Genomic DNA, 18,286 nt, shown 5'->3' with positions numbered 1-18,286 from the left:
TTTTCCTACCTCTAGTTTAATTTTTTTCTTAATTTTCCGACCTCCTCCTACTACCCCCCCACCTCCCCTGCTCCAACACCCTTCTTACGACCCCCTGTTGAGAAATTCTCAACACACGCTTGACCCTGCCCATAAATAATTCCTTTTTCATTTTTTCTTTCGTTTTTTTTTCGTCACAGACGAGTAGATTCTGAAATAGAGGCACTAAATTAGCTTAGTAGGAACGTGGAAGGAGATTCCAGAGAATGAAGGGGAGTATATTTAAAGTTGGAAGGATTTCTATTCATCTTAGATCTGCAAAATAAAAGAAGTGTAGTATATCACACTATTTTTGGATGACCTAATAGTTGTAGACAGCCTATCCGGAAAATCAATGATAGTGTGAGAGGTTATCATCTGTTTACTACATATATGATAGTGAACTCGTAGAACTACTCTCAAGAATGATAACAAAAAATCCCATGGTTAGCGTAACATCTAGATACGTACTAAAATAACGTGTATGTATGTGGTTTTCGTAATCACGACGCCAGTTAGAATACGTTTTGATTTACCGATTAAGTTAAAATTAACATTCTATTATGGAGATGCATCCCTTGAACAGGGCAAATTTATGGAAATCAAGAAGCAAGTACAATACTATGGATGATTTATGGAAACCGACGGTGAGTGACGGTGCGGCACCGTCGGCCACCGTCGCTTGCTCATAATCGCTCATAAAACTTGGAAGAACATTAAGCAACTCACAAAACAGTTTATACGTAATATAATAAGTAAATAAATATTATGGCAAATAATTAATGTCCTCAATTACAGCAGTGCGAATTAATTAAACATCGCGTTCTCTTACCTATTTGCTCTTTTCCGATCGAAACTTGATACGGAGCTATAATTGAACATAAATAATATCATAAGACGAATTTTGATAACGTACATTTTATTTTTGGGCGGAACACAACAAATCAACGATTGGCTTCTACCTAGAAAATTCATCCAAGAAGAGAAAAGACACAAAATCAAAAAGAAAAAAGAAAAAACTGGAAAAGAGGACAAATTGGAAACAATCAAAATATATTTCTATGCAATTCAAGAAGTGAACATGATGGATTGGCAAGCAGACAGTAGGTAATTGAAAGGAAAGTTAAGCTCGCCAAGAGAAGTAAGTGAAATTTCTTGGATGAACTACTACAGATATATAAGTGAAGGAGTTAGATATGCCGAATATGAAACGAATTGCTATGAAAGAAACATAACCCACCTGTTGTTTAATAGATCAATATTAGGGAAAATTCTTTCAAAAATGAAGGATGTTAACAATTCAATTATTTTAAATGAATGGAAACCTAGGTAGGATCTAGCTGAGCGAAGAAATCTCATGAATACGGCCTTAAATCCGTGTAGTTTGATCCCGGATTGCATTGCTCTTTTCCTTTCCATTCTCAGCTTCTTTTGAATTTGTTGTGTAAGGGCGAAGCCAAGCAGGATCCTGACCGATGTCAAAGAGAAGTCTTTCGAACTTATCATGATTCGCTTGAGGATCCCGTATCCGTCGATGTTTTAACCATCTGCAACAGAAAATTCTTGGTGATGACACTTTTCAAGAAAACAACGTTTTTCTTAGATAAAAACAAGTTCCAGGATAACAACTGCACTAATGCAAAACTGAGCATAGCACTTACTTTTCTCTTAGTTCCAGTATCAAGAATTCAACAACAGTAGTTTGAAATAGATACGATATTACTGCACAGATAAGTGCAACAAACACTAAGAAAAGGCGATTCTCGAAGAATGGAATCGGATCGTACTCCAAGAACGATATGATGAACCATGGAGGCAATAACACCACGTATAGAGACACATGAAATAGTACTCTTTTTTAAGAGAAAAATAACGAAAATAACCTCAAAAAATATGTACTCACCACAGTGACAACAAATATCGTAATACATAGTGGGATATTGTAAAAGATTGGCCTTCTATATGGCTCTCCTTTACTGTTGATCAGCGCCAAAGTAATATATTGAAATGTTGTTGTGCAAAACAAAGCGGTACCCTGCAGACGTTCAGTGTTTTGATGGAAGGATATAGGCAAAATATTAATATTTCCCTTATTATCCAATAAAACTAACATATACACCAACCTGCATACTTCTTTTATCCTCTTGTTCATCACCCACCGGTATAGAGTACGGTATAAACCACGGCTGCCATGTTATCGATATAAAAACGTATAGCTGGAAACAACTGACCATGGGTCTAGTAAAAATATCCTAACAACAACTGTTACCTGAGTTATGGCCATGACTACAAGTTGCCCACAAACGGATGTTACACTTGCTAGAGAAAGTAGTCGAGTAGGAGGTGGTGTACGGCTCAAAGCATCACTGGCAGGAGTATTTCCAAAGAACAAAGCAACTAACGTGATGAGAAACATGTCGATATAAAGAAACTGTCATAAATAAAAAATTTATATTCATCATAGGAAGAATATGAGGAAGAAAAAAAGAACTAAACGAAAGAATAAACTATCTATTGTTATACCTGGAAGTCAGTCAGATTAGTGGAAATCCAATACAACAGCATAATCGATGAAAATTGAGTTAATGAATAGCCTGCCATGTATTTGAAAACTCCAAATGATGTAACAAGAGCGGCACGACCTTCTCTAATCACTGCTGGAACGCAGCGAATGTTTGCGGTCTACAAAAATCAATTTCTAGGAGTAGCTGAGGGCACCCCATCGTTCGGATGATTTTCAATGTTGAGTTTCATCGAGAAATAGATAGAGTTCGTGAAGTAGTTTGCAAGTATCACAGCGAGAACTTCAAACACGATATACAAATCCAGACATTTTAGGCATCAAAGGCATCCGAGGTACCAGTTTATCTAACTAGAGAACTCTTCACATTCCTAGGATTGTCAAAATTAAACATCGCAGAAAGGAGGTGACCACTCCTGCTTTGCCACATAACTTAATCACTCACCCACTCTACACTCTATCTTCATTTCCTCATCTGTGCTAAGCTTCCTCATATCCAGGGATGTAGGACTGCTCGAAGGGTCTTACCCGGAGTCACACGTGTAGTTGGGAAAAAACCCTCCTGATAGGAGAACCTCCAGAAAACGAGCCCTTCTTCCTCATTCTTTCTAGTGTAACCGCTCAATGGCAACGAAAAATTAGTTATAATAAACAGAATCAAAGAAACAAATTGGACGCTTCATAAATGAATCAAATAATATGATATAGCAAATACTAGTAAACAGTGCTACAATGGATAATAATATAAAGTGCCTCAAGTAAAACAAAAATATATAATATAATATAGACGCCACTGATAGGTCACTGTAAGGATTAGAAGAAAGTCAGTGCATATGTGCACATATAAGTCGAAAAGATGAGGAACCTCTCATCGTGTATTCGGGGACACAATTCTTCTTTTAGTAGTGATAACAAACGATCGCGAGTTCGATCCCCATCGGAATGATTTTTCTTTTTTGCAAAATGGAAAAACAGCTGAGAACGACTGAAGAAACAATTTAAAATCATTTTCTCACTATTCCCTATTTTCCACACACAATTTTACTTACCAACAATCAAATCGAACAGCTGAGAGTTCGGCCCCTTCCAGAATTTTTCCATTCTTGCAAAGTAAAAAAAACAACTAATATCTGGGCAGAATGCATTCTCAAGGCACTTTCTCACTATTTTCTGCTTCCTACACACAATTTCACTCTGTTACAGATGAAATCTTGATTTTTTTTTGAAAAAAGTTACTGAGAGGAACATTTCACCGGCAAATTTTTTTAAAAATTATACTTAGAGCATTGTTCTCCTCATACGAATGTTATTTAGACATCATTAGAGCCTTTATCTAAGGCCCTGATTTGAAATTACTGCTGGGTTGCTCTGATTTTGTTAGGTTGAAGTAAACATGAATAACGTACTGAAGAAGGAAGTGAGGATGACAAGTGTGTCGACTTTCTGTAAAAGAATATTGGATAATAAAACGGTTTAAATATCTTCTTTTGAAATCCCTGATTTTTGAAGCTCGTTGAAAAAAAGTTGAAAATTTTAGCTAATTTTTCAACGGTTCCTAACTAGGTTTTAAGGGAAAAGACACCAAATGAAAATGAATTCTAATAGCAATGTTTTTGCTCAACAGAACGCGGTCAAAAATCTGGAATTTCGTCTCTTTTCTCGTTACAAGATTATGGTGGCGCGAATGAAAAATTCAGTATCATAATTTGATAGCACATCAAGAAAAACTTTAACTGCAAATTTTGATACCTGTAGGTGTTCTGGTTCTCTTAAAAGCTAGTTGAGAAAAAGTCGAAAATATGAGAGAAAATCAGTGCACGTATTAATTGAAAAGATGAAGAAGTGCTCAACATGTATTCGACGACACAACTCTTGTTTTGATAGTGATTACAAAAGATCGGGAGTTCGATCCCCGTAGGAACTATTACTTTTGCAAAAATGAAAAAAACAGCTGGAAATGACGAAAAACACGTTTTAAACCATTTTCGCACTATTTTCTACTACTTACAAGCAACTTCACTCATCGACAGTGTAAACGTACTGTTAAGAGTTTGATTTAAGAATTAAGAGAGGGTCGGAATTTTTCCACTTTTGCAAAATGGAAAACAACTAACACTGAGGCAGATCGCATTCTAAAAACATCTTCTCACTATTTTCTATTTCATGCACACAGTTTTACTGATTGACAGTGATGACAGACAACGAATAGTTGAAACCCCACCGGAATCTTGATTCTTGCGAAACCGAACGAAAACTACTGAGACGAACATTTCACCGGCAGTTTTTCTTAAGTTGTATTTATAGCACTATCCCTCGCATGTAGGTGCATTTAAAGATAATTTTAGCGATTAGAACCAGGTCCCATTTGGAAATTACTGCTGGGCTGGTCGGATTTCAGTAGCTTGACATAAATGTGAATAACGGATTACAGAAGAGACAGAGGAAGACGAAGGTAGAAGATTCTAAACTTTCTTTTTCTCTGTAAAGGAAGATTTGCGCCACAAAAGTATTGAAATATCTTTCCTAGGGACTTTCTAGTTTTTTTGAAAGCTAGTTGAAAAAAAGTTGAGGAATTTATTATTTTTCTCAACTATTTCTCAACTAGAGAGAGAACGGAAACTAACTGGAAAAAAGTAAAAATAAGTTATGATAGCGGAAATCTTCCTCTACAACATGCTTGGAAACGAATTCGTCTTCATTAATATGAACCGAGTTATTGGGTTTCGATTGAAGTCATAAAGATTTTGACGCGTTGCCGAGAATCTGAGATTTCGTACTTTTTACCGCTGCGAGATTATGGCAACGCGGTTTAAAAATTCGATGTCATATTCTGATAGAGCATCAGGAAAAACGCTTCACTGCAAATTTTGGTCTCCGTTGCTGTTCAGGTTCTCTCAAAAGCTTGTTGAGAAAAACTTGAAAATAAAAAGGATGAAAGGATAAAGTCACTGACGTATCAATCCACTTAGGATGCGCCAACGCGTTTTACTGGAATTCGTAATCGTTGAGGTTTTGAAAAATGTGTTAGCCTATACAATACCTTGCGGGGGCCAACCAGTGATCAAGTCAGTGTTTTTATCCTCTCAGGCAAGTTTGGTACCAATTTATCGACTCCAGAGAGATGGCTTGATGAGCACTAGGACGGCTTCGAACCCTCGACTGTGTGGTTACAACGGACCTCTAATCGACTGCGCCACACCCGCCCCAACTTGAAAATTTGAGGCAAAACTTAGAATTTTCTCAACTAGGTTTCAAAAAAACTAGGAAAGTTAGAAGCTTTGTAGAAATATAAAAGAAATCCCTGTTTATACAAATCACCTTCAGCATTATTGCATGAAAGTCACTTCAAGCGTCGATGTTCAGAAACTCGTGCAGCCTACTTTGTGCTACTTTTATCGCTGATTGCTTCTTTAGATGCCTTTTTTCATTCAGTATAACAGCATATAACAGCATCGAAATTGCTTTTTCGAGTGATCATAATAAATTCGTCACTGTCTGATGAGAAATGCGCTCTTTTAACTCTCGTACACTACATGCAAAATCCCCTCTTCTGTCAGGGATTGATCCATGACAGTCGCCACAGAAACGATACTCACTAATTCTGATTCCTTCTCCCAACTCAATTTCCATTTTCTTGCTGAATTTTTTTAAAAACAGCTTTTTAAAAGCGAGGCCGCAAGGCTACGTTCAGAACGCACTGTATAATCTGCACTCTTTTTCTTGCCTTCGTACTCATGACCCCTTGCATTTACCCTAATTTGGATGTCCCTCATCTATTTAGTATTTTCCCAAACTAGTCCCGGACCAAAACGTGTGAAATTGTGCCGACAAAATCTTTGAAAAATATTTCACCTCATCTATTTTTCTAACATCTTGCATCCCCTAATATGAGTTTATTTGAAATCGACAATCCCCTCGTGTTTTTCTCCTTGCCCTCTTCTTTTTTTCTTCCCTGCTGAGAAGCCTTGCGACCCTTCTCCTTCTCCGACAACCCCCTTACGACCTCCTGTTGAGAAATCCTCAACGCACGTTTGACCCTGGTCTTATCAACGCAGTAAAACACGGGCGCGCACGTCCGAGAATCGTCGCTGGCGTGAAAAGCGGGTGATGCAACCTTTTGATAATCGAGTATGAATAGCAGGAAGGTCGCTCCATTCACAACTTTTTGTTCTATCCTCCTTCGTTATGGTATCTAAGGGCAGCTCTAGACTCATCTTTTTGCGATCGCTGCCAAATCACTGCCCTCCGCTCAATATCCATTACTTGGATGCGTGTGCTCACGTTATACCGGTGCCGCTGTTATACGTTACACCGGTGCCACTGTCATACGTTATACCGGTGACAGACTAAGAGGTGTTTCACGTTTTAATCCTACTATTTACAAAACACGGCCGAACCACACCTACTACTTGAAAGAAGCCAAATGTTCCCAAATTGCTTCTTCTAGAAGCAGTATGGCACGGAGTTGACGATGTATTAGGATCTCTACACGAAGAAATAGGGTTAAAGATGCAAATGGCGTGTTAAAAAAACGCGATTCTCCCTAATTGTCCTAAAAAACTGGTGTGCGAAATAAGCTTCGCGATCGAATTCTCCCACGAGGCACCTAGTGACGGGAAAGACAGCGTCAGTACCTCACTGATCGTCTGTTCCTTGAGAGATGCGGTGCCTACACGTGCGTTTCCAGATGCCGTACGTTGATAGGCGTCCCGTAGGAAAATCCGATGACCAGGCTCTTTTCACCCCGTTTTTCAGGGCAATTAAGAATAATTGAGCATGGTTGCGCTCACATCGTAATCTGCATCACTAGCCCTAGCATTGCGTAGATAGATCCCATCGTCGTCAATTTCGTTATATGCTGCCTTTAAGCCATGGCAAAATGTATAGATACCCGTGATGTGAAAGGGGCAGCTATAGAAGCTTCTGCATCCGAAAGAGAAATACCAGCATGAGCGGCCTTTAAAGCAGCACAGTCGTTCGCTCCATCACCACACATTGCGACAGTGTAATCAATCTAAATTCAGAATAATTATTCGCTAGTTAGCGAACTCATTGAACGTCGATGAGAGAGTACAGCTTGCAAATGATTTATAAGTTGTTGTTTTTGATCTGGTGACATCCTTGCAAACACATCGCACACTGCTACCAACGGCTCAAGAAGTTCAGGATATTCATGAGTAAGAATTGCAAATGTCGGGCCTTAAATAAGATTTTTAGCAAAGCGGGAATCATAGTAGACTCATATTTTTCCGGCTAACCTGAAATTGACAACTGATAAGCGCTTTCAAAATAATGTTTTTTCCCTGTTTCCACGGATACATCCGAGCTGTCTTCGTACTCACCTCCAATAGTTTTTTTAGAGCTCGGATCAGCCTTAAAAGATATACAGTATCGACTTGTGTTTTTTATAGGGAAGATGGCAACACTGCATCCGCACTCACCTGCCTTAAAGTGAGGAGTGGGCGACCTTTCGAACCGACAATATCTGAGCAATGCTCAACAAGGTAAGAGGATTTATTCGGTTGGATAATTCCACACTCTCGAGCAACACTCTGTGCCGTCAAAAGATTGTCACCTGTCACCATTATTGTGCGAATATGTGCCCTAATAATACTCTGATTCAAATTCATCAACCAATTCATTAAACGACATTCCATATCCTTCTCAATCCACAACAACTGCCCAAAGAAAGGGTTTTCTTGTAGATAAGTTTGTTTTCAATTCAGAAATCGTCAGCACTTATCGGGCAAAGATGGAAAAAGATGTGTGCGGGCTGCATCTAACATGGTTCATCTGAATGGACGAACACGCTCTGGCGGATACATAGGCCTGAGTTCTATATACCGCTACTCACCAAAAATTAAATCTGGTTGAATATTTTGCACTCGCTGGCGGACGCGGTGCATACACAAGGATGGCGCGTTATAAAGTGCCGTGTTATAAGCGGAACTCGTGCTCCAAGACCGTTTCCCATGTCATTTTTCTGGACCAGTGGACAAAAAAATGGTCTCTCTTGCTTCTTGGCAGTTCCAGCGCATGTACATATGTGACACATTGTTACGTACATCGTAGAGGGAGTCGGTGGACAAGGTCGTTCCCCACGCCGTCGCAACAAGGGGAACTGGGAGTGAACGCGCTTATACTCGTAATCTACAACGCTAACTTTAGCCTTCCCTGCAGAAATCCCAACATGATCAATTTCGTGGGATGCTGTCTTTAATGCACCTGTTTAGCTGATTGATCACTTCAAAGGTAACAGGTTTCACTCTGTTCTCCATCACTACAAGTCCAAGAAGCGTCAAGTCGACTTCAACCTAAACGAATGGAAGTTCTTCAAATTTTCTTTAAAATTAACAAATTCGGAAACGTTGTTCTATTACTGATAAAGAACATACGACATTTCGTGCAATTTTCGATGCTTTAACGTAGTTCATTCCTAGTTTTCGTTTTGCGACAGAAATTAGACGATAACCATGTTGAGCATATAAATCCACTTGTGCCTAAAATGCACTTTTTCGGTAATTTAAGAAGGAACCTAGTTATTATTTTAGTACAACGCTAATACCATATAGTCTTTAGGTACAGTAGATGGATCGCAAAGAGTTAACACCATTTCTGGAGATCCTTTACAGTACAACGTCATGTCATGAGTAGAATCGTCGCGAGGATTTGACACAATCACTGACATTCGTTGAAGAGAAGAGCTTAAGAAAGTCTAGGTTATTCATAGAACTCATACATCTAGTTAATAAATGGCAGAAAATTTTTTCTTTGGCAAATTCAGGCAAAATACAGTATAAAAATAGTATGTATACGTAGTGTGTACATGTAGTGCAAAACACAGAAATGCACAAATCGATAAATGCATTCCCACCACTTATCTGCTTATTTGTTAGTGTTTTGCTTATTAAAACGAAGTATTACAAATTCCAGTTTTGTTATCGACAACTTCGGTTACGGTAGATTGAATTTCACTTCATGTCAGCGAGGAAAAAAAATCGGTAAGGAAGCATTACAACTCCTTAACTGTAACAGTTCGAGCAAAAGAGGAAATTATTTATTTACTTTGTAATTATTATACTATATAAATCATTTACTTTATTTACTTACTAATTGGTGAACTTAGAATTTTTATTGCTCTTTGGATCAATCTCTGATTGATGTTTTTTTTTTTAATTTCAGAATTAAGAAACTCTCCTAGTTCACGCTATTTTCACTTAGTAAGGCAAGATCGAAACAAGAGACATTCTTCAACAGATGTCACATTTCGGATTAATCAAGAATTCAACAAAAGTAGAATAATATTCTGAGTTCCCAAATTTGATAAGGCAAAAAACATAGTATAAAGGTTCTGTTAAAAGTTCCTGGTGATAACGAAGAGAGAAGCAAACAAGTTACACAGTGGATCTTACTGTAATGTGCCAATTTCGGAATAATTTTCCTCACCTGAAAGTGAACTGACGAATGATGCTATATTCTTTGCTGAAAGCGTACTTCTCGGTCACTTCAGGAGGTGGTCGTACAAGAGTAGGCTGGAAATATCATGCTATATAATAACGCGCTTAGTCCGTGTGTGTGTATGTGTGTTTGTCTGTGTGTCACGAAAATACTTCATAATGATGCAAAACTCTGCACCGGTGTTGTGCCGAACCATTGCCGTCCACCTGATAGGCGAGCACTCTACCTTTTCACCATTGTCCAAAGTTGTTTAGACATCTGTGTTGGCTTTGATAAGGCAAGTTAGTTTCTCTCATATGTTAGCGAGAGTAAATAAACTTTTATGTGAATGTATACTTGAGTCTCCCAAAACTGCAAACTATCATGCTGTACAATAACGAGCTTATTCTGACACGTGCTTGCGTCTGTGTAAGCGTGTGTCTCAGTCAAGAAATTCCCCAGAGGGAGACAAATACTATGGCGTCGGTTTGGTGCGCTGGAACCTCAATGCGGTAAAATTGGGTGAGACGTGTACTACGACGTCGAATTCGTGCACCGGAGCCAGATAGCTGTAAAATGGGGTGGTGCGGATCCCACGGGGTTGAAATGGTGCCAGAAAGCTAGGGGGGGGGGGGGGAGAGACGGGTTCCATCTATTTCCCAGCATGTCTCCCTAACACTTTTTTCATCCTTTTCCAAAAGGAGGTAACACACGTGCAAACGACTGCTTAAATGCAATACGTAAAAACCAATAGTTTACGCGATCTGACGTAGAACGTTATTTTTATCACTACAATAGTGATATTCATGTCATTCCATGATAGCACACAATTCTTGCTAATAGCTGAGAATGGAGCAGACTCATACTTCGAATAATGTTTGAAATTGTGGAGGTTTGAGGGAAAAATAGACGTGAAATCAAGCTGGATTGCTCTCCAAATATAGAACTGAGAGTTTAAAGAAAAACCATAAAATCATTCATGTATTCTTAAGTATTCAGGTAAAAAATGGATAAAGCTTTGATAAATAAAAAGCAATTCTAATTTTCCAAAATGTCGCTACTGCTATTTCTTATTGATCGATGGAAACGAGCGCAGCAAACACCAAAATAAGCCTGAAGTCCAGCTTTAGCCGGACGTTCAGGCTGGTATATTAAATAAATGAATAAGCATTAACGCATCATTTTTCGTCTTATTGAGAAATCACTTATTGCTGTACTACATAGGTGACATACTATCTCTTATCGTACCCACATAGTAGGATCGCTAATTCTTCGACAGAAGACGAAAAAGACGCGGATCCGCGTCTTCTTCGTTCTTTTTCATAACCCGCCTCAATTTGACCTTTATTATAAGATCTATACCTCCATAGATTCGTGAGCGCGAGTTCTACCGAAAAACTGAGACAGCTGAGGCATATTATAGAAAAAATCAGAACAAATCATAGGACAAAGACTGTTTTCTATTGTACTGTGCAGACAGATGGCAAACCTAATTTGTTCACGATTTACGAACTGACAAAAATCAGAGTAAGAAATGCAAAATACTGAAGTTGTAACTTTAACTGCAAAAAACGGAAAATCCTGTTGAGCTGGAAAATCAAGAGACAAGGTCATTCTACAACAAATAGTTTTCTTGCAGATTTTGTAAGAAAATAATTCTCAACCTGGTAATGCCGGTCGTTCCTGGAGTTGAAACATGTCACTCTAGTCAAATTTAGAACATCTTTAGAGTCATGGAGTTATAACTGTGAGAGATATCAAAATGTTCGCAATATTATGCAGATTACGAATAATTAACTACCATTTCACTTTTCAAAAAATTTGTTCACGTCAAAAATCATATATCCCTGGGGCGCAATTATCTCGGACTCAGCCTTTTTAATGTGTACCCGCAGGTAATTTTTTCAAAAAGTGTTTCCTTGATAGGTCTTGAAAGTTCTACTTACATTCGTTCGGTAGAGCTCGCACTCACGAATCTATTGATGTGTAGATCTTATAATAAAGATCAAATTGAGGCAAGTTATGAAAAAAAAGACGAAAAAGTGGATCCGCGTCTTTTTCGTCTTCTGCTGAAGAATTAGCGATTCTACTGTATTATTGAGTGCACCGTAAAGTAATGTCGTTTTTACGTTTATGCAAATCTCATTTTTTTTCACATTAAAAGTAATCTCCCTTCAATATATCCGGAATAAAAACTTTGCTCATCAACTGGCGGGTAATCGAAAGTGAGGGGAGATCACATCAATGACTGATAACTAAAACATAATAAGAAAATTATCTTGTTTCAATTTGACAAGAAACGACATTATTATTAGCGCACACGGTAAGAGGTTCTGCACGATCGATCGACGGTTCGATTCTGTCCTAGTGCTCACCAAGCATTTCCTCTCTCTGGGATCGATAAATTGGTACCAGACTTGTCTGGGGAATAAAAACACTGACTTCAAACATCAGCTAGCCTCCGCAGTTCGTTGCATTGGCCAGTCACAGGTTCGTAAAACTCAAACGATTCTGAATTGAAGTGAACGTGATGGCGCGCGGATTGATTAACGCCAGACACTTTATCTTTTATCCACCTTTACCTCTAATATATTTGGATACACCTTTACAGAAAAGCTTAAAATAGAGCTTCTGTCATGAATAAACTTGCTTGAAAGCAACATACTACAAAGTAGACGATGTTGTTATCTCTTGGGAAATATAGGATTCGAGGTGTAGATCGAATCAAATATGAACATGTTCACTCTCAATCCCCTTTAATGGTCCTGAAAGACGACGTGGGTAATGGTCTTCCGCTATGAACCCTGCTATAAAGCATCTAATAACGCGCCACCTGGGTGCGCACTGCATCAGCGAGCGGGGACGAGAATAAATGAGGTTTCTCCAGCAGCTTATTCGAATAAAATCAATGGATAGGCTGTTGAGGGAACCAGCGGGTACACAAAGGTGGTTTTGTGAGGTGCCTCGTATGAAAATTTGCAGGGGAAGGCTGCTTCCCATGTTGCTTCTCAGGATAATTAGGTGGATATGAGCATAAAAACCTTAACACTCGTAATCTGCACTCTTACCATTCTTTTAATGAAGAAATCCAACATCGCCATTTTCGTGTTATGCTGCCTTTAAAGGCATCAGCACACGAATCTGGGGTAGTATAGATTTCCGATGGCTAAAGGCCATACGGAGTCGTAGGATTGCAGAAACGGGTGGGATAATGCTCATTCCTTCCTAACTGCCATTAAAAAACGGCCCGGAAGATGCGGCGACTGCACAAGGGTGGCGCGCTCCAATACAACTTCGAGCGTTCCATGACGCTTCTACGACGAGTTCTATGAGAGAGCGCCATCTTTGTGCACACGCCGCATCTTCCGGGCCGTTTTTTTACGGTATTTAGAAAGAAATGAGCGTTATCCCACCCGTTTTTGCAATCTACGATTCCGTATGGCCTTCAGCTATCGGAAATCCATAGAACCCCAGATTCTTGGGGTCATGCCTTTATGAGAAAAATTATTTTTCAAGAGGCGAAGACAAAAAGGAAATAAAACGTCAAGTGCAGTGATTTCCACTTAGATTAGGTATCTCTGCACTGTATCGTACACAATTACTGTACATTTTAAAGTGTTCGAAAACGTTATGAACTAAAATTGAGCTTCTGGATGAAAATCCCCCTTATAAAGTCCCTCAATTTGCTGACAAAAAAGATGGTCTATATGAGCACACCTGAATGTTATCGAACAGTTGTACTTCGTTGTCAGTTTCATCCTCAATCGATTCTAACAGTGCCCACCCCGTCTGATTGAAAAGAATCAAATCCAACGGATCGCCATGCAGTTTGCCGTTTATCCTGCATCGGACACCTTTGAAATACCACTTTGTCTAACACGCGTGTCAAATTCTCAAACTTATTTCAACGGTTTACTTCTTGATGTTAGAAGGATGCATAGTTAGGACGCACCTTGTGAGGGAATGACACGTAGCAATAGCAGTAATGAGCTCGCGGTTAGACGGAAGATGTTCCGGATTCATTTCTGTTTTTTCCTAAACTCGTGGAATAAATATGGCGGCCTAATTATATGCCATGATACTTGGCTTGGTAGCTGACCTCCGTAAACGTTGGTGGGACTGCTTCAGTTCCAGGGTTAACCGCACGAAGGGTTTGAAAATCAAGACCATCTTCAGTTAGAGTGCCGGTCTTATCGAAACAACACTACAAGTAAAAATAAATTCAATACTATTTCCAGAGAATTTTATACAACAAACGTAGGTAAAAAGAAAAGCTACTGTAGGTCCCGACCGCAGGCGAACGTATTGTGTCGGCAAGGGGCGCTACGTCCTCGCCGGAGGAAGTCACTAAGTTTCTGCCATCGCTGCATCTGCCATTCGATTACGTAAAGGTCGATGGGAGCAGGGAAAGAGGCTCCTAGACTTTTCGTGACTAACTTCGTGGCGGGACCTGAGCATGGGATTTACAAGAGGTTGTCGAGAGGGCGATGTTTTGCGAAAGCGATTCATACCGCAAGTTCTGAGCAGGATCGCTGCTGGTCCTAGACAGCAGGAGCCTCTTCCCCGTTCCCCTAGATCGACTGCTCTGATAAGATTCTCGAGGCTCTTTTTTGTTGTGCTTTTTTTGGTGGACTCCGGTCATTTTTTCGTGTAATTATACATGATTAAGATAATACTTTAGTATATGTTCAGGAATGAACTTCCACGGATCTCCCTCACTAGAGGGATCACAGGCGGTTAGTCGCGAGGCTACGTGGCGCATCCCCGGGTGGCGGATAGGGGGCTAATCGCGGACCAAAAGCGACCTTGTGCTTGCCCAGAGACGCAGGTGGATTCAGGGGATGGACTCCCTGTTTCTGCTGAGCCAGGACTGACTCATGACATCCTTGTATCCCGCATGTCGGTCCGGCCAAAAGCCTGCAATCAAGTGACTGGGAGGTGCAAGGGAGGCGGTTTGGAGTCGCCTCCAACAAATAAGCTCCACATGTCCACACCGGGAGAACGAAAGTTCTCCCAGAAACTCATGGGACTAGAGGCTTGCAACCTGCCCATGGGTTTTAAAATTTTTACACAAAACACAGTAATGGAAAAGAGTCTCCTGATTCCGGAGGAAAGCCTGGTACGGTAGCGCCAGGTAGGACGGGGTTGCAGGAGTCATGTAGGCTACCGAAACGGAAAAGGACTAGGATGGCGATCTGTACTTATAAAGCACGTACGCTTGCATCGGAAGCGGCCATCGAAGATCTGATGATGCAAGCCAAGAAGATCAAGTACGACGACTGACCGAGACGAGACGACGTCACCCTCTCAACGCCGTATATGAGACTGGAGAAGAACTGTTCTTAGGAACATGCGACAGTAGAGTGTTGGTGGAGTTAGCGTCCTCGTCAACACGAGTATGGCAATTAACATCGACTCTTTTGAACAACTTACGACCCGAATCGGACGTCTGCGGATGAGAAGATGTGCCCCAACACCAGCTTTGACTATCTTCGTCGTTTACGCTCCAACATCAAGCTACGAAGAAGAAGAAGTCGAAGCTTTCTATATGGACCTGGAGAAGTTCTACCGAGAAGATCATGCCTTCTACAAGGTCATAATTGGCGATTTTAACGCCAAAGTTGGCCCAAAAAGAACGCGGAGGAACTTCACATCGGGATCCACGACCTACAATGGAATGACCAGGGGGAGAGGCTCTCCGAGTTCATCATAACGACTAAGACCATCCATGGGAACTCGCAATTCCAGAAGCCCTCCTCTCTACGCTGGACGTGGGAGTCACTCGGTGGAGGGTACCGTAATGAAATAGACCACATCATCGTCAATAAAAGGCCTGACGGACGTCGCTGTTGTACCAAAGTTCTATACGGGATCGGACCATCGCCTCCTCAGAGGAAGATTTTCCTTCACAAGGAGAGCAGAGAAAGCCGCCAAGCTCAGAGAGAGAAATCCCAGGACTACCATCAACTGGGATCTCTTCGCTACGCTAGCCGGCTTTTGGGAAGATTCTGCAATGGACAACATCGACGAGGAATACGACCGGTTCGTTGAACACCTTAACTACTGCACGAAGAATGCAGAGAGTTTTAAAACCACCAAGAGACGCCTGTCTCTTGAAACTCTTGAGCTGATACGCCAGCGTGGAGCAGCACGAGCCGCAGGGAAATAAGAACTCACGTCCGAGCTCGCAATGCTTTGCAGAGAGGCGATAAAGGAAGACCTTAAAGAGAGAAGAGCAGAAGTGCTGGCTGAAGCTGCAGAGGCGGGGAATAGCATCCGCTAAGCCCGTCGAGACTTCGCCAGTCGCAAGACGAGGATGACTGCTCTCCGGAACCCAAAGGGAACAGCCATTGCATCGAGAAGGGGGATGGAGAAAATCATCTACGACTTCTACTCTGATCTCTTCGACAGCCATTTTCACTTACCTCCTCACCATCTGAGGGAAGATGGACAAGTCATTCCAGAGGTTCTCCCGTCCGAAATACGACATGCTATCATGTCGGTAAGAAATCGTACGGCACCCGGTCGCGACAGAATAAGACCAGAACACCTTCCGCCAGTGCTCATCAACACCCTGGCGAGGCTCTTTACACGTTATCTGTCGGAATGCAAGGTTCCTAAACAGTGGAAGACCAGCAAGACGGTGTTGTTGTATAAAAAGGGAGATCCACATGACATCGGCAACTGTCGTCCAATCTGCCTACTGTCCGTCATCTACAAGCTCTTTACAAGAGTGATCCTTAATAGGATTGAAAAAGTCTTGGATGAAGGACAGCCATGCGAGCAAGCAGGGTTTCGAAAAGGATTCAGCACGATTGACCACATTCACACTGTTTCGAAACTCATCGAGGTATCACGAGAGTACAAGATGCCGCTGTGTCTCACCTTCATCGACTTAAAGAAGGCTTTCGACTCGGTTGAGACGGAAGCGGTCGTGGAAGCCTTGGACAACCAAGGCGTCCCTACTCAGTATATAAAGGTACTTCGAGAGTTGTACAGTAACTTCACGACCGGAATTTCGCCATTCTACAAGAACATCATCATTGACGTGAAGAGGGGGGGTCCGACAGGGTGATACAATTTCACCCAAAATATTCACAGCCACCCTCGAGAACGCAATGCGAAAGGTGGAATGGGACGACATGGGAGTGAAGATTGATGGTCGGCAGCTACACCACTTGCGCTTTGCTGATGACATCGTACCGATAACACCTAGCATCAGCTAAGCGGAACGAATGCTGACCGAATTCGACGAAACATGTGGATGCATCGGTCTTCAGCTGAATCTACAAAAGACGATGTTCATGCGGAACGGATGGGTCTCGGATGCCCCATTCACGCTCAACGGAACGAACATATCCGAATGCATCAGCTACGTTTATTTGGGTCGGTAATTGAACATGATGAACGACCTGACCCCCGAGCTGGGCAGGAGGAGGCGAGCGGCTTGGGGAGCGTACAAGAGCATCGAGGATGTAGTGAAGAAGACCAGGAACACCCGGCTCCGTGCTCACCTCCTCAACACCACCGTACTTCCTGCTTTGACTTATGCTTCGGAAACCTGAGCATTTCGCAAGCAGGAAGAAAACGTAGTGAGCGTCAACGCGCAATTGAGAGAGTGATGCTAGAAGTATCCCGTTTCACGCAAGTGAGGGACGGGATTTGAAGTTCTCTGCTATGTCAGCGATCGAAGATTAGAGACGTCGCCGCGTTTGCCAAGAAAAGTAAAATAAGGTGGGCCGAACACGTGATGCGCTTCAATGACAACCGTAGAGACCAGAGCCGTGAGCGACTGGGTTCCCCGCGATTTTAAGCGCACTGCAGGAAGACCGCCGACCCGATGGTCAGATTTCTTCACGAAGTCTTTCAAAGAAAAATATGATGCTCTTCGTGTCCCACGCGAAAGGAGGAACCACTGGGCTACTCTGGCACGCGATCGGGACAAATGAAAGAATTACTGGCGCCCGCTCGACCAGTTCGAAGATCAACGGGAGTCAAGGTGATGAAGGTGAAGGTAATACTTCAAGGAACATATAAGTCATAGTCGCAGCCGTGGTAAAATCCGTTTTTGCTTTCACTGATACCCTCGCTTTATCGGTTGTCGCCCCTTCGATTATCGGGTGCAGAGAGGCGGGGCGTTGGTCCCTGTTTCCGCCAACGACGTAACGTGTCAGCCCGACACAATACGTTCGGCGGCGATGGTAGAACGAAGTGCTTCATCATGTCAACTCATTCCAAATATTTGAAGTAGTTCAACACACCTGTTTATACTAGATATAACAGGTTTATCGACAAGTTAGACAAAAAAAA

The 18,286-nt window shown here is 41.4% G+C and overlaps 3 protein-coding genes across 4 annotated transcripts in view; 2 read left to right on the top strand and 1 right to left on the bottom strand.

Annotated features, from left to right (window-relative positions):
* Positions 1 to 1,387: 1,387 nt before the first annotated feature.
* RB195_025409 (uncharacterized protein) overlaps positions 1,388 to 18,286 on the bottom strand; it is a gene marked incomplete at both ends in the record, with an annotated part of 38,686 nt that continues 21,787 nt past the window's right edge. The window contains 18 exons of one of the 2 annotated variants that reach the window (XM_064213538.1): positions 1,388 to 1,565; positions 1,680 to 1,804; positions 1,922 to 2,053; positions 2,142 to 2,234; positions 2,288 to 2,449; positions 2,542 to 2,700; positions 7,431 to 7,553; positions 7,614 to 7,738; positions 7,798 to 7,912; positions 7,981 to 8,143; positions 8,765 to 8,853; positions 8,935 to 9,039; positions 9,105 to 9,243; positions 9,986 to 10,071; positions 13,694 to 13,817; positions 13,929 to 14,011; positions 14,076 to 14,180; positions 14,414 to 14,485. In XM_064213538.1, the coding sequence (XP_064069423.1) occupies positions 1,388 to 1,565; positions 1,680 to 1,804; positions 1,922 to 2,053; positions 2,142 to 2,234; positions 2,288 to 2,449; positions 2,542 to 2,700; positions 7,431 to 7,553; positions 7,614 to 7,738; positions 7,798 to 7,912; positions 7,981 to 8,143; positions 8,765 to 8,853; positions 8,935 to 9,039; positions 9,105 to 9,243; positions 9,986 to 10,071; positions 13,694 to 13,817; positions 13,929 to 14,011; positions 14,076 to 14,180; positions 14,414 to 14,485 (2,178 nt within the window). Of the gene's footprint in view, positions 1,566 to 1,679; positions 1,805 to 1,921; positions 2,054 to 2,141; positions 2,235 to 2,287; positions 2,450 to 2,541; positions 2,701 to 7,430; positions 7,554 to 7,613; positions 7,739 to 7,797; positions 7,913 to 7,980; positions 8,144 to 8,764; positions 8,854 to 8,934; positions 9,040 to 9,104; positions 9,244 to 9,985; positions 10,072 to 13,693; positions 13,818 to 13,928; positions 14,012 to 14,075; positions 14,181 to 14,413; positions 14,486 to 18,286 lie in introns of those variants that run through there. The other variant, XM_064213539.1, reaches the window with a different exon arrangement.
* On the top strand, positions 15,375 to 15,689 carry RB195_025412 (uncharacterized protein; the record flags this gene model as incomplete). The annotated part of the gene is made up of 1 exon (XM_064213542.1): positions 15,375 to 15,689. The coding sequence occupies one exon, from the start codon at positions 15,375 to 15,377 to the stop codon at positions 15,687 to 15,689; it is 315 nt and encodes a 104-aa protein (XP_064069422.1).
* On the top strand, positions 16,293 to 17,051 carry RB195_025411 (uncharacterized protein; the record flags this gene model as incomplete). Its single annotated transcript, XM_064213541.1, has 1 exon — positions 16,293 to 17,051. One exon carries the CDS (start codon positions 16,293 to 16,295, stop codon positions 17,049 to 17,051), a length of 759 nt encoding a protein of 252 aa, XP_064069421.1.

The sequence above is a fragment of the Necator americanus genome, chromosome X (genome assembly GCF_031761385.1).
Source record: "Necator americanus strain Aroian chromosome X, whole genome shotgun sequence".
Taxonomy (NCBI): Eukaryota; Metazoa; Nematoda; class Chromadorea; order Rhabditida; family Ancylostomatidae; genus Necator; species Necator americanus.
The sequence above is the reverse complement of the archived record's forward strand: the minus strand, read 5'-3'. Positions and strand labels throughout refer to the sequence as shown.